The sequence below is a fragment of the Netta rufina genome (genome assembly GCF_964035555.1).
Source record: "Netta rufina genome assembly, chromosome: 1".
In the NCBI taxonomy this organism is placed as follows: domain Eukaryota; kingdom Metazoa; phylum Chordata; class Aves; order Anseriformes; family Anatidae; genus Netta; species Netta rufina.
Window position 1 is genome coordinate 127,338,988 of NC_140123.1, and position 16,741 is coordinate 127,355,728.

Here is a 16,741-nt window from a genome sequence, read left to right on the forward strand (position 1 = left end):
CAGGTGTGCATATCAGTGTACGGGATAAAGCCACCAGTAATGCCTGAATTATGAGTTTCTTGGAGCAGCCTAAAGGATTTGTATGAGTACTTTTAGAAAAATACCAGGGCTTTATGTTCCTCTGATCCTGTTTTTACCACCAAGGAGCACACCTTAGGAGCACCGTTACAGGACATCATTAAGGGACATCCAGCTTGCTCTTCAATTTCTTCAGATTTCAAGCTGACTCCACTCAAATCTGGATTTTTTCCATTCTAACCACACTAGACGCAGAGTCCTGCAAAATGGCAAGTGTGTCTTTTTCTACTCTTGCTTGCCAATGCACTGACATGGGGTTGAATCAGATATGGGAAACCTGGGATCTCTCACCTCTGTCACTGCTGTGGCCTTAGAGGTTTGCCTTATGGCATCCAAGGCAGCCTGCTGCCCCACTCAGCACATATTGCTGCAACCAAAACCACTGCACAAATGAAATATCACCCTTGAAATATCATCCTTGGAAAAGTTCTGCTTCTCCGGATAAGGCATGCAATGAAATAATTATTTGATGCACTCTCACCCATTGTGCCCAAGGTAATACCATTCAGTTTTTTGTGCTGATTTGACAGTGCTGATCCATTCATTAATACTGTGTCTTTTGCTGGTCAGTAAGTAATTGTGAGCCTAGCCACTGCTAGAAAAAAAAAAAAGATATTCCAAGAATGCATCAGCTGAGTAACTGGGCTAAAATTGGCTGGCAGTTCAGGCTTGTTTGCAGCCAGTTCCCTTTACTATCTGCTGTCTGTAATGCGCATCTGGTCTGGCGCGTTACGTGACACACTTTCTGCTCCCTGTTTTTTAACAGAGAGAGAGAACAAAACATAAACAGAAGAATCCAGAGCCAACAACCACAGGGACGGCCATGAAAAAGCACCGCCCCTTTTTTCTTCATTTTACATCCCACAGCCTAAAGAACCTAAAGCAGTGAAGAACAGGCGGGGGGCAGGAGGGTAGCTCGACCTCCCCAGGTTTAGGCCAGCAGAGGCACCCCAGCATGACGTGGGGACACCGGGCCTTGGCCATGGTGCAGTGTGTGCCCATACAACCCTGAGTCACACCAGGGTTGCTCAACCATATTTTATTATTTTATTTTATTTTATTTTATTTTATTTTATTTTATTTTATTTTATTTTATTTTATTTTATTTTATTTTATTTTATTTTATTTTATTTTCATTCCGAAGACAAAACCCGCGATAAACGAACGTAGACGGAGCGAGCCGCCACCCCGCACGTCGGAAGCGGGGGACACGCGTGGGTCAAGGGGAGGGGAAGGTAACACGAGTGGGGGGGCGGGGACGAGGGGGTGCCTCCCAGTAGCGTCACAGCGCCCCATTTGCCGGCCGCGGCTCCTCCCGCAGCACGGATCGGCTCGCCTCGGCTCGCCTCGGTTCGGTTCGGGGCTGCGGTGCCGGGGGCGTTTTTGGGGGCTCGCCGAGAGCGCAGCAGCCGTCGGGAGGGCACCGCGGAGCCCGGCAGCGCCGCAGCATGAAGTTCCAGTACAAGGAAGACCACCCGTTCGAGTACAGGAAAAAAGAAGGGGAGAAAATCCGGAAGAAATACCCCGACAGAGTCCCCGTGAGTGTGCCGGGCTCGCCCTGCAGCCCTCGCCATCCCCCCCGCCCGCCGCTGTGCTTTTTTAAGGGGAAAAAAAAAAAAAAAAAAAAAACGGGATTAGTAAAGATGACGGCTACAGCGATGTTACGACATTAATTCCAGACCGCGTTTCCCTTTATCGCGGACCGATAGCTGTTAGGTTATCGTATGTCGGGGGCCGTGAGGGTGGGCGGGGGTGCTGGGGTGCAGTACTCCCTTTTTTCAGGCATCCGCAGTGGCTGGGCAGCGAGATCGCCCTTCATCTTTTTATGGCAGGCTGTGTGCGTGGGGCTGGGGGTGGGGAAGGAGCTTGCCACTCGCTCTGAAAATGGAGGAGAACAATGAGCGAGATGCAGAAAACAAGATGTACACCCGTGTCAGCAGGTGCTTTGCTTTTATTTTTATTTTCTGGCGTTTGGCTTGGCACTTCAGTGTGGTTTTGCTCTGTCCTTTTCCTTTACAGGTGAGAAAAAAAAATGATAGTAAATGGTCCTTCTTAGTCTTTCTGCCCTCCTCTTTAATAAGCTGTGGAAAAAAGGTCACTTGGAAAACAAGGTCATCTTCTAGCTAAACTGGTCCATAGGTCTCTTTGGAATGCTGGTGGAAAACTCCTGGCTTTATAATTACTACTAATAATTGCAAAACAAAAATAGCAAGATTAGTTGTGATATTATTATTTTTTTTTTTTTTGGTCCTCTTTTAATAAACGTTTTGCAAATGTTCTTTCTCTCCATCCCCACTGGAGAGGTCTGTCCTAGATTTACTGCCCAGGGGTACAGTGTGCAAGCGAAGTGAGACTTCCCTGTAAGTCTAAGGGCAAGGGGGAGCAGTTATACCAGAGGTCAAGATCACTTTTCATCTTGGGAATGGCCCATGACTATTTTTTCAGAAGTTTTTGGAAGTCACAATTTGGGTGCAATTTGCCCATCTGTTTTGGGGGACGCTGGCATAGCATGGCAGGTTAATCATGCATCAGGTCAGTGATTAAGTATATGCTGTTCTGTTTTTTGAGACAAGGACCACAGAGGGCTCTGCAGGTCAGGAGTAAGACAAACTGTAAACTGAGGATCAGCATGGCAGATTATGCAGGAGATCATGATAGATGTGTCTGGAGGAGCTGTGTGGGGAGCCTAGGACCAGATACTGTCTGGCAAGAGGTAAGATCAATACAGAGGGCCATCTGCAGAGCTTTATGGAGAAAGTCAGGACCAAAATAGTAAGGTGAGCTAAGTTAAGGAGCTGAGGAGGAGTGCAAACACCTCATGGAGAGGCCCAGATGTGGATTGCTAGGGGAAGGTTGTTGTCAGAGCTGCCCATGGAACAAATGAATGCAGCAGACAACGTTCTTTGCATCACTTCCATCTCTGCCCTTCTCAACAGCATGATCCTTGAAGATGATGGCCCTTTGGCTGCTTACACTGCAGTGCCCTGGTATGTCTCAGCATTTTGCACATGTTGGCACAGTCCCGCATTTCCACAGTCATCACCCAGCAACAACAGATATGGAGATAATCTGTATCTGCCGTTTGGATTTTCTTTGTAGGTTTGTCAGTGTGTGTGAAGAAATCTTCAGAAGAGATATTTGGGTTATTAGGCACATTGACTACAGTTGGTAGTCTATCAAAACACATCCAGTCTTTACCTGCTCTTCACAAGAGAGAGACCTCTCTCAAGCTCAGCGGTGATTTGATTTGAATCCTTCTTAGTGGTTTAGAAGCCCCAGCACTTTCACCTCATCCTCATACATGGCATAACTTGAGGTACCCCCATTTTTTCCTTATTATCTAGCTACATTACGGAATTACATGCCGTCCTTTTGAGTCAATGTGGTCATATCACTGCTACTGCCTAGAAGTTTTACTTGTCTCTTCTTGAAATCAGAGGCAAGAACTCAAATTTTTTCTCCATTGCAATTTATTGTATTAGATATTGCCCTGTAGGATTTGAGGGTAAGAAAACAGGCAAAGTGCTGTTGCTGCTCAGCCTGTACCTGTGCAACAAGGCTGTGGAACTGGCTACCCTTCACAATACTTATCAATTGCATCTTGTATGGAAATACATCTCTTACCACAAACTTAAAGGAGCTCAATTGCCTTGTACTAACTGAGGTGCTTAAAGTTCTTGAACTAGCAGAGATTACTGCTATTTCAGAAACAAACATAGAATTTTCAGGGTTTTTTAGTTGGCAGCATCCAAATGGAGCACAGTGAAGAGAAGTCCAAGCCAGCATCCCTTCTATGTGACATGCTTTGCAGATATTCACTTGCATCTCTGGAGGAGAGTTTGGCTGGCATGGCACTTTTTCCAGGCTAATACACCAAGCTAATCACTGTGTTTTTTTCTCTGACAGTGTCTTGCTGATGTGACACCATTTTGGTTCTAAAGAAGTCTTAGTCCACAGCAGTTCAGCTATTGTACAGCAGACATACCTGCTGATTTTGGTTGCCAAAGGGCTATGGGAGCAGGAGGCCTTAGAAATTAGTCCCACAGTGTCTCATATGGATTATGTTCAATTATGGGGTATAGTGGAATGAAAAAGCTTAGAAAAATTAGGAAATTCAACTTCTTGTTTAGATGGTCAAAATGGCTTCCGCAGAACAGCAAACCATATAGATTGAATCATATAATGTATCTCTACTTGTTCAGAAATATGTACAAAAAAACCCTAGCAGTGTCTGCACTTCCGTTCCATACATGCGTAGTGTTTCCATGCAAACATACCTCCAAACTCTGGAAAGGCTTCCGAGCCTTTTCATGGAAGAAAGTCAAGTCACTTTGGAATTCTTCCCACTTCAGAGGTAAACATTTTGCCTAGCTCTTGTAACAGATATTTTTATGTAGCAGAAGATCTCTTTGCTCTTTGACCTTAAAGCTGCTGAACTTATGCTTTTCTATGTCATATAATAAGGATTAGTATTTTGTGTCAAAGGTCTCAGTAGATCCAGATGGTACCCAGTTTTGTATTTATTATTTATTTATATGAATAAGGAAGTGTACATAACTGTATCAAGTAGGGAAATAATCTTAATTATCTTAATAAGAGAGATGAATTTCAGGGTAGAAGTTAACTACATGAAGAATTGGGGATTAACAGCTCCCTCTCCTCTCCTCCCCCCCAAAAAAACCCACAACCTTCCACAGTAAGCCGCAGTTTCTCTTTAATTCTGTACTTCATTCTAGAGCATTCAGTATGGGTGAGCTTGGAAAGTAGGATATGGGACTACTGGGACTAGGGCTGATTTTGTGCCAGGCAGTTTAGAAATGTAACCTGGAAACAGTTCAATTTACTTGTGTTCATGTATTGGCCTCCTGCTAGTTCCTTCATACAAAATTAACCTGCATTGGGACCTTCAAGGTGACCTGGTTGTTTTTTTTTTTTTTTTTGGTTATTGCAGTTTATTTTTAAGCCTATTCCAATCTCTCTTTTTTTTTTTTTTTTTTGTAAGCACACTCATTGTGCTTACTGCTACATCCCAGGTTCCCAGCACAGCCATTGTCAATGATTTGCAGTCTTCTTCTCAGCTGTCTGTTGTGTAATGTTGTCTATTTGTTATAGATTAAAGAAATTTTTAAAGGCCAGCACCACTGGCACCAGCTCTCTAAAAGGGTAATATCTCTTTACACTGATGCTTTTTTCATCCATTTCCTTTTATGATAGCCATGACTTGTCTCTTGCTTTCTGTCTCACCAGGTAATTGTAGAAAAAGCACCAAAAGCCAGAGTACCCGACCTAGACAAAAGGAAGTATCTTGTACCTTCTGACCTCACAGGTAATAAAGTCTACCTCCTTTCTTCCTGATTTTCAGTGAGAAGGTTTTAGAAGTGCTTTTTATTCATACTATCATCACCTAAAAATATCTAGGCAGGCTGAGCTAAGCATCTTATCATTACCCCAGTTTAATTAGCTATACTCATTATATTTACGTGTTTTAGAGTCTGGATTATCAGCATGCAGGATTGTCTGAGATGTCTGAGGTGTGCCAGTGACTTAACTAATATGCACGTGTCACTGCTGACTTCTAGCTATGATGAAAATGACTGAATTGTGTGTCATAGGCAGTAGCATAAGTACCAATCAATGATGACTTAGCTGCAGCTCAGGTTGCCAGAGGCTGTATCCTTGTGGCAGGAAAAGACAAGTTATTGAAAGAGTGTCATAGTTTTCCACCACCAATGGTTGGAGTCATGGCCACAAAGTTCCTTTTCTGAGTGGTCATGACCATTTAGTATATTTTTGTTTTCATTTCAGAACATGAATGAGTTAAAGGAACAGCTCTTTTTTTTTTTTCCTTACAGGATAAAATTGACTGCAAAATACTTTTTTTTTTTTTTGTGGAAAATAGCTAAAGCAAATAAGGAATTTATTTTCAGGAATTATAAATATATTTACACTCTGGCAATATTCTCCAAGGTGTTATTGATGTATAGGATTCAAAGGTTAAGCAAGTTAAATGTCTTTTCACCAATCCCTGCAGTAGAGCATTTCCTACCATAATAGGTGAGGTGTGGATATAGAGGATGTAATGGCCTAAGATGACATAGAGAACTTGCCAGCACTGAACAGGATGGCTGCTAATGTGGTTACAGTCATGAAGTTCCTACTTGCTTTTCCACATTGTCCCTTTTCCACTATTTTTTATATATAGTGTTTGATTTCCACAGCTTCTTTCCCAAAAGAAAACAACCATGTTTAGGATAAAATAAAACAACAAATTTAAAAAAAATAAAAAATAAATTAAAAAGGAAGGTCTTTCTGCATCTAAGATGTTCTCCTCTGTTCCTCTTTAGTTGGGCAGTTCTACTTCTTAATCCGAAAGCGAATCCACCTGAGGCCAGAGGATGCACTGTTCTTCTTTGTCAATAATACCATCCCCCCCACCAGTGCTACCATGGGCCAGCTGTATGAGGTAAGCCTAGCCCATCTCTTTCTCCTTTTGTTGGAGTGTCCAGAAGAACACATATTCTTGCTATAGTACAACTGTGCACCACTCAGCTGACAGCAGATGCAACTTGGCCACAGATCCCTGAACGTGGAAGCCCTTGGCCTGGGCTATATTCCTTCATCTCTTCAGGAAAATGATGTTCTGCAGTTATAAGGAGGAGTCCAGGGAGCCTAGTAATTGTAATTAATTGTTTGCTAGTTAAAAGTGTTGTTATATCAGGTGGTGAATAGTTTTCCCAGCAGTTATATCTTTGGTCATACTACTTTAACAAGCTATTGAAACAAACCATTTACCCGTATTTCAGATGCACAAGTGTCAGGAGCAGGAAACAGAACATATGCACTACCTTTCCTGTTTATACAGAAAAAAATTTCCTCTTAGCCAATCTTAGCTGATTTCTCCTTGATTTCTCCATTGACTGTGCTGGTGTTTTTTAATATGAAAGCTCCAATTTGGTGCTGCAAGCCTTATTTGACCAGGCACTGTGTCTGACAATGACTGGACAATGTGTATATAAACTAATGAAGATGATATAAGATTAGCACACCCAGATCTGGACATGTAGGATAAAAGTATGTCTAACTGTCCAGGGCTGAGATCTGGACTCTGTCTCTGGCATCCTGCAGACTTTTTATGTCTATGGAATCAATTAACATCTGTTTTACTGTCCATATACAAAACAGGACAGCCACTTGTCAAGGTGTTCTGAAAAATGATGAATATAACCACATTTATCAAACACCAAAGTATGCAGAGATTATTTTTGACATGTTAAAGCTCTCCAAGTCACTCCCCCTGACCTTAAGGCCATACCAGTGCACAGTCTGCAACAGTCAGGGCTGTTCCTGTTGTGTGTTTTCAGGACGCTCTGGCTGTGGCTTTTCTAGTAAATCCGGTGTGTCCAGAAATGTGACATGTCTGCATGTAGAGGTAGAGCCGTGGCCAGGGAGCATTGCTCCACACATTCTGATGTAGTGGATTAGCCCTTCTTCTTGTTACAGTGATCTTCTGGTGGGCTTTTTCACATGTAGTGAGTTACAGGGCTATGGTTTGTTACTTCCTCCCTTTCTTCCCTTGCAGGATAACCACGAGGAGGACTATTTTCTCTATGTGGCCTACAGTGATGAGAGCGTCTATGGCAAGTGAGCGTCAGCCCCCCAGGCATGCAGGCGAGATGGACTGATGGAACTGATTGGGGGGGGAGGGGTGTTGGAGAGGAGGAAGGACAATGCTTGAGAAGAGGGGAAGAGAACTGGAAGTGAAATACATGCACAAATGCTATCACCTTCCATGCATTAATTATAACCATCATTTTTTAATTGAGGGGAGGGAGGTTAAGGGTACAGTGAATGAAAGGGTGAACTGATAGGCTAGGAAGGAGTGCTGGGTTGAGGAGTGGGGAGACTCCACTGTTTGTAGTTCTTCTGTTGCCACAGCTGGAAGCTGTTAGCCAGGACTGGAGGCTGCTAGACAAGCCAGTGGAGCTCCTGGAGAGTGACTGCACAGGACGGAAATGGCCATTCATGTGTAACCCTTTCATTGGATGAGGAAGGCATGCCTGGAACATGTATCGTACACTGACCGTGTCACACCTTACCCATGGCACAGACCACACTCCTATGAGCATTCAGCAAGCTGTGAAATATTTCATCCTGCCCATACAAGGCTGTCTTCTGCTGACAGTCCTCACACCAGATGCTACCTGTGAAGCATTACGAGACTACTGCATTTTCTGTCACTTCAGCAGTTTTAGAAAAGATAATTCTTGAGGGTTGAGAACTCCTCAGCTGTGAGACATAAAGATTGAGAGGATGGGGGGAAAAGGAAGGATTTTTTTTTTCCTTTATTGCTTTAATTGCAAGTGCTGGACAAAAAAAAAAAAAAAAAAAGAAACAACCCTTTTGTTCTTTTCAGGGAAGCCAACTGCTAAACTTACAAGCATAGGGCTAGAAAGGACCTCATGAGAACAACTAGCCCACTCCAGCTCTGAGACAGGGCTGAGTATACCAAACATGACTGTTCTTCCAACTTGTTCTTAGTGAAATTCATGTAGGTGGATCCTGGAGGCTGCTTAGATAGCTTGTACCAGTTCCCAGCTAACCTACAAGTGAGAGAGCTTTTCTTGCTATCTAACTATTCTCCCTTGCAATGCATTAAGGTGATTAATTACTAATGGTCTTGTTATTGGTGAACACAGAAAATTAGCCATCAGTGTTGTCCTTGTACCAGTCTTCTGCAGATTTGAAGATAGCAGAAGTCCTTTGGGCTTAGCCTTCCCTTCCATGTCTCATCCCTGTACAGATCTTGCACCACTTGCACAAGCAGAAGAAATCAGTTCCTCCCGTGTGTCTTTTGCTGGCTTTTTGTGATTGGACAACAGTGCCACTCTGACACAAGAGAGGTGCTTTTAGACATGAAGGGGAAAAGATTCTCTGTAGATTTTGTATTTAATTACTTTAAGCCAGTGTTGTTCTTAGAAAGGTACCAGATAGATTCTGTCCAGTGTAAGCCTTATGCTGTCATGCCAAAGCAGTTTCTTCCTGGTGGCACAAACAGCAGATTTTCCCATAACTGCCATAACTCTGATGAGGGGCTGGGGTTTGCAGAGTGAGCTGACTTTCAGGAAGGTTCTGGGGTTTTATCTAAAGTCAGAGAACTGGACCTGAATTACTGTAAACATTCCTAGATTTAGGGGAGGGACCAGGATGGAGGAAAAAACAAGATAGATGAAGAAGACAGGCAGAGTCCAAAATAAATTGAGAGTGTTTACTATATATACATGAAGAAGTTAAATCCCAGGTCTCTGTTCCTCAGAAATGAGAGATCAAGATGAGTGCTTCTCGGATTGTGGGAAACAGGAAATCAGATTTCAGGCTTTTCTGACTTGTTCCACTGAGTTGTACATGGCAGAAAAGCAGGCTGTGAGTGTGGAGCGGGAGTCACTGACAGAACTGTGTGAAGGTCCAGGAGGCAGTATGGTAGGGCAGGAGAGTCACTGACTGTGTGTTGTGGAAAGTAGCAGATGAATGGCAGAGAAGGGAGGAAGTGCAAAGGATCTAGGCAGGGTAGTCAGAATGGACAGACTGAAAATGGGGGAACAAAAGATGAAGTAGGTGGGTTTCTATCTAGTTTTTCATCCTGAAGTTGAGGTTTGCTGTTCCATCATGTGTTCATCTGGAATAAATGCGTCTGGATGAGTTGTACCTACTGCCAGCTCAGATAAACAGTTTCTGCCTGCAGTGCTCAGTCCTCTCTTACTGGCCCACATTCTTCCAATGGTCAGACTCTTTTCACATCGTTTGGGTGCAAATCTACATCAGTCTCTTGTTTTAGGAAGTTCTGAATGTTCTGAAGCAGAGAACAGACCCAGAAGGTTTTTTAGGGTGAGAGACAAGATGGGGGCAGATGGTGTACATCTCTCTGCCACTGTCCCACTCACTCACATGTGCTGCTAAGCACAGGGTTGTGTATTGTCTGAAACTAACCTGTGCTTAGCCACACTTGAGAGAAATTAATTGGAATCTGAGGTGTTTTTTTAAAATTGTTCAGACCTCTACCCTCTCATCAATGGGTTTATAAGTGATAAGTATGGGACTAATCTCAGCTGTTTGCTGCATTTAGAGTTTACACTTTAATTTAGTTATTTTACGTTTCTTTTAACTGGATTGTGGCATTTACTTCTGTTTTTGCGCGCTAGTCCAATATTGTACAAGGTAATGATGGTAATTTCTTTTTGAGTTGGTTAGCTGCAGATTCTTGTAAAATAAAGTTCATATTACTTGAGCTAAATCAGCCAATCAATAAAGATGCATTGAAAACCACAAGTTTGGTCCAAAACAGGTGACTGTAGTATTTCTCCCCATAAGTGTGCTTGTAAATAAAGGGCCTGTCCAGCTGGGGCAGCTTTGTCAGAACTTCTCACCACTATTTTTTCCCTGCCCAGCCGTCAGGACTTGGTCCTGACCCTGACCTGTGGATGGACTTCCTATCTGGACCTTGCACCCTCCTCACCACTGTGATGAGCCCTGTGGTCTAGGCTGGTGGCTGGGCCTGGCCACCATTCCTGGGCCTGCCCTGTGCCCCCCACAGGGACAAGGAAATGCAGAATTCACTGAGGGGCAGGCCTGCAATGGCAGTAGATTTGGGCTTCACAGAATCATGGTATCACAGAATACCTGAGGTCAGATGAGACCTCAGGAGGTCATCTGGTCAAACCCTAGGGCCACCGAAAGCTGTCTGCCCAGGACCATGACCAGACAGTTTTTGAATATCTCCAAGGAGGCAGACTGCACAACCTCTCTGGGCGTATCTTTATGGATATTTGTATGCTGACAGAAAAAGAGCCCTGCTGGGAGCGGGCAAGCCCAGCAGGTGCTGTCTGCTCATAGCACAGCCACTCCAGGACACAAGGCAATGGTGAGAATCGCATAGCTTCCCCCACCTCACTCATCCTTCCAGGCTGTGGGGCCAGGCCAAGCTGGGCACTGGAGCATGCCTGTTCCACTGTGGCATCACAAATGTTGGTTTGTGCCGGTACTGCTAGCCAGGATGGAGCCAAAGTACTTGTTATAGGTTAACCCTGGTAGGCAGCTAAGCACCACACAGTTGGTCCCTCACTTTTCCATCTCCACCTCCAGTGGATCAGGGGAAGAGTAAAAGCATGAAAAACTTGTGGGTTGAGATAAAAATTATTTAATAAGTGAAGAAGTGGAAGAAAGAGAAAACAAAACGAGATGCAAAGTTAATCACTCACCACTTCCCATGGGTAGATGGATACCCAGACAGTTCCCAAGCAGAAGATGTCTAACTGACCTAAAACCCCTCCTCCCCCTGTTTTTTGCTGAGCATGATGTTACATATTATGGAATATCTCTGTGGTTAATTCAGGTCACCTGCCTGATTGTGTCCCCTCCCAACCTCTTGCATACCTCCAATCTGTTCAATGGGGGGACAGTGAGAAAGAGAAATCCTTGACACTGTATAAATACTGTTTAGGAATAGCTAAAACATGGATGTGTTATCAGCACTGTTTTGGTCACAAATCTAAAATACAGCACCATACAAGCTACTATGAAGAAAATTAATTCCATCCCAACCAGACCCAGAGTTGTGCCAATGCTGACAAGAAGCATCCTTCAGCTTTTGTCATGGCGTCTGCAGGCTGCACATGGAGTGGGCGAGAAAGTTGCTTTAAGCATCAAAGTCAAGAACTGTAACACTGAAACTCACAGGAACAAAATTTATTAGGCCCAACAGGATATTTTCTTCCCCACTGTGTAAAAGGTAGAGCCACGGTTTGAGGTTTTGCTGTTTGTACTGAGGTCTATCAGAGACAGTAATTCATCCTGCACCATGTAAACACAGAGCCTACACTTAGCAAAGCTTCTGTGCTTATAAACACTACCAGGACTAAAACAAATCCCCTCTGTATAGCATAATGGTGCTGTGACTCCAGCTAGACAAAGATCTGCTAAAAGCTTATACTACCCACTGAAATTCAAAATAGTTGCAGTTTTCAGCCTTGAATTTTAGCTTCAAATGTAGTGCATGTTTTACTCTTTAGGTTATGATGTTCTCTGCTGGCTGAAGTAGAAAAACACTATGGAGTTGTATCTGACCAACCAGACCTCTCCCACGCCCCCTCTCATGCTTTTCCTAGGAAAAAGGCATATCAATGATCCTTGTATGCCTCTTACCTGCCACGATGCTTGCATGTTTGTGTCAGTGCCATTCACGAAAGAAATAGCACACTTGCTGAATATGGTATAACTGGTTCATATGTGAAATGTTAGCCTCTGCTTAAAGGTTGTCACCTTTATTCTCCTGTCATGCCAATAAGGTTATAAAAACTGGATTTGAGCAAGGCCTGGTAGAAACTGAGGGCTCAGCTGGTTAAGAGAGGTTGGGTAATTCATACACTGTATTGGTCACTGTCACTGCACCTGGAATCTTCTCTCCAGTGATCTTGATGCTTCTTTTCAAAGAAAACATTCTCTTGGGACAGAGAATATCAGAGAGTATCTAAGGAAAAAGATGACCTTGGGAATTAGGGTCACCAAGGTCACCACCATGAAGCAGATCTGGACTAATGTAACGGGTCCCAAATTATGTTAAATACTCATCTTTTCATTCCCATAAAACAGTCATGTCCAAGATGAAAGAAACACTGATTAAAACAGAAATAAAACTACCGGAGGGAGGAACTTCAGCTTACTCCTGTCACTCAACCTCTGACAATCAAACACTCCCCCAGGATGTGCCACAGAGTGTGACTAGAGAGCTCATTGCTGCCAGGGCACTTGTGGGACTGACCCAGTCTCAGAGACCATGAACAGTGACTGCCCCAGCCTGTGCTGCCAATGTTTAGGAGGATGTTTCAAGTCCCATGGTATTTCTGTTCCTGGAAGCGTGCATGAGCATAGCTTAATCCTGGCTATATCTGTGTTACAGGAATTAGTTAACATTCTCCTGAAAAAGCTGGATTTTGCAGCATCTTTTTGTGAAGTAAGGATGTGATTCTCCCCGATTTTGCAGCCTGGCCAACGTCATTTGGATGTTGTGTTTTTGTTTGGGCTGTTAAAAAGTGATGTAAATAGTGATACATGAAAACAGCAGGAGAACATTAAGATTTTCATTTTCAAATGAAGGCATTGCTAGAACTGCATTAAGGTGGAATGCTCTGGATTAGTAGCTGAAGGAAAAATTGATCTGATTCATCTCCTGTCAACTTTTTATTTTTATCTTGCAAGCTTAGAAGAAGTCTTTGTCAGAGCCTAGGACCTTGTTCTGTTGTTCATTGACAAATCCTCTCTAACCATCTGAGCAGTCTTCTGCAGCGTCCACACCCCACTTGGGAACCTGGAGAGCTTTCAGGAGGTAGTGATTCATGTTACCTATTGTAGGACATTCTCTCACTCCTTGGTGTGCCTAACTGCTCTTGAGAAAATTCATGAGATATTTTGGTCAGCATACTAGTCTGCTATTTGACATCTTTGGAATAGTTGTCCATGTAGCACCATACCTTTAGGTACTGACATTTACATCCACTGGAATGTAAATCTATGCTGTTTGCAGAGAAAGTAAGTTTTGGGTGAAAGCATCCCCATTCAGTGTTCACAGCATGTACAACCTGTACATGGCAAGTCTCACAGCTGCCACCAAATCTACAGGCTGCCACCTTCCTGCTGGAAATCTGGCTTTTCTCTACCTGTTATGAGCTATTCTGCCACTGCTCAGCACCATCAATGACAGTGACAGAGAGACTGACAGAGAGAGCAATCTAGAAGCACAAATGGACTACAAGAAGGTGACAGCTGCCTGCCGGATTTGAGAGTGTCTCCTAACATGTCAGGGAGATCAGCAGTTGATGGTATATATCCTCGTCCAAGCAGAGTTCTCTTCCATGAATTAAACCCTTTACTTTTTGTTTAGTTTGTAGCAAAGACAGATTCTGTGACTTCTGTCTTCCAATATCCTCATATTCCTCCACTAGCAGCTGCCCTTTTTCCCCTGAGAGTGCAGCAAGGTTTGCAGGAACAGAAAACACACCTCAGCCTTTGATGTCATTGCCTGTCCAGCTGCCTTCTGTCTCACAGGAGGTGACAGAAGGCTGAGGTTTTTTCTCATCCAGCAGCAGCATCTACCTCCATTACCTGGAGTTAGAAGACGCTTTGCTGCCAAATATGCAATGAGCAGGATAGTGTGAAATGGGGGAAGAGGAGAGAGGATGAAAATTCATCACATCAAATAGACAAATGCATTGCACATCCATGAACACATCAAACACCACTTTGACCACATACACAGAAGCATAGGCTACATCCTGCACCTCATGCTGGAAATATACATACGTACCTCTTCCACCATGCTTCTTCACACTGCATCAAATGCACATGTATCTTCACATGCTGCACTGGCCACAGTACAAACATTACCATTTTAAAACCCTGGCATGTCTTTAGTTGTACCCCACACCATAGTGAATTTGCATACATTCCCATAATACACCAATAACAAACATGTGCTTTCTATGCCAGGCCATATCACAGCAGATATGCAACACCTTACCAGTCCAGCATATTCAGCTGTAGTGCTAGGTAAGCAGAAGGGATGTAATGGAGACAGTGATATATGCTATTCACAGGATATAGTTCAGCTCCCCACACAGACAGCACATATGGAAAGCACTGCAGAAATGAAAGAAAAAAGATGGACACACACACAGAATGTGACACTTTACATGCCTGGAGTACAGCCACACCATTAAGTATAGCACATCTGGACAAATGAGAAGGAAATACAGCAAAACTTACCACACAGCTGTGCTCACAGGCTTTCATCCAGTCCTTAGGATGATGGAAAAATACACTCCATGCAATAACGTGCATTCAGTGCAACTGGAGCCAACACTCATGTGGCAAAATAGGCCATAAAGAAGTGGAAATCAGTAGGAAAACATAGGATAGAAAAAATGCACAGAGTAATACATAGTCATGGGCTTCAGGTGGTTACAGGACAATTTGCATGGGCAAAAGGAGTGAGAAAGGAACCTGGAGAGATCAGAAAAGATACCTGCAATCTACAGCCACTAAACACCTGCCTCTTTTCTATGGAGTGCCAGGTCACAGGAAACCTTGTAGGAGAGGAGCACACTACCTACAGCTGTACTTCAGAGGTGAAATAGTGATCCCTCTTTCCTCTATCATTTTCAAATGAAGATGAAAAATAGCGTCTGGAAAAGCAGGACCCTTCTGATAGGGACTAGGGTGGACTGGGAGAATAGGATGGAGGCATAACTAGAGTATTGGCAGTTTGTGACGTGCAGGTGGAGGTGGTAGCCTTGCAGAGCAAGGTGTGGGAGGAGACTAGTGGAAGGGCTGCAGGATATGAGTGAAACTGGCAGAACTGTGTGGGAAGTGCAGCACTGGAATAAAAGAATGGCTCCAATGAAGGAGTGAAAAGACATAGATGGCTTAAACTAATAGGAAATGTATTGCAGAAAAACGTTCTTCTAGATCAGGTGTATGGTGGCTCCAACAGGTACTTGTGCATTCAGATTGCTGTAACTAGTAGCAGAAAGACAACTGCACATAGAGCTCATTTGCAAAGATGAGCATCTGGTGAAGCTGTGGTTATTTAACTACCTCTCTCTCCATCTAGTTCTTTCATGCATAGTCATTACTACAGCCAAGCTCCCTGGCATCACACACAAACGTTGTGGCAGAGTGAGGAAGTAAATAGTTGTCATAGGCATGGTCCCTCTTTTTCTTAAGAGGTATTCTTGGCCCATGAGCAAAATAATCATATATTCAAAGGAGGCAATCACCATGTACAGTCAATCACCATGCAGATATTAAAGGTGATAGAGCCAAGTATTTCACCCTGGAGAGAAGGCTTAGCGGGGACCTCATCACGGAATTCCAGTACTTTAGGCACTAAGGGTGCCTAAAAGAGGATAGAGGCTCTCTCTTGACAGAGAAGAAAAAGCTGCACCATGAGAGGTTTTGTCTCGATATAAGAAATAATATATATATATTTCTTTACAGTGAGAATAATCAGCCACTGTAATAACTTCCTCAGGGATGTGCTAGAATTCCCATCACAGGGAGCTTTCAATATTCTTGTGGAAAGGGTGCTAGATAATCTCATCTAGGCTCCTTTTTCCCACAAAAGCCTGGGCCTGATGATCTTTCAAGGTCCCTTCCATCCTGCACAGGTCTGTGGTTCTATTTAGGAGAGATCAACCTGAATATAACAGGCAAATGCATTACTTGATGAATGTAAGTGAAAATTATGTAATGATGCTAATTCAATTAGAATCTGAAATAAATATTTTTCAATTTTACTGTGGTTGTTCAGAGATAACATTGGAATATTTCAGGTCTCGTGCACATTTTATTTGCTCCAAGGGACATAGAAAAGGAGCGGTGATGGGTCTGATCATATTTACTTTTCATTATTTTGCATTTATTTGGTATGTTTCATATGATAGTCATTAAAAAATACAGATCTATTCAGCCTCACAACAGCCCAGAGAGGTAGTACTTATTGTCTCCAACCTGCAGATGAGGAAACAGAGGCACAGAGATGTGAACTGTCTTGCTTTGTGGCCATTTATGGCCACACACCAAATTAGAAGCAGAGTCAGAAAAAAGGAAAACAGAA

The 16,741-nt window shown here is 43.3% G+C and overlaps 1 protein-coding gene across 1 annotated transcript; it reads left to right on the forward strand.

The window, feature by feature from the left end:
* The first annotated feature begins 1,382 nt into the window (after window positions 1-1,382).
* GABARAPL1 (GABA type A receptor associated protein like 1) lies at window positions 1,383-10,460 on the forward strand. The gene is made up of 5 exons (XM_084296689.1): window positions 1,383-1,616; window positions 5,326-5,404; window positions 6,423-6,541; window positions 7,658-7,719; window positions 8,014-10,460. Exons 1-5 carry the CDS (start codon window positions 1,527-1,529, stop codon window positions 8,045-8,047), a joined length of 384 nt encoding a protein of 127 aa, XP_084152815.1. The 5' UTR covers window positions 1,383-1,526; the 3' UTR covers window positions 8,048-10,460.
* Window positions 10,461-16,741: the final 6,281 nt, after the last annotated feature.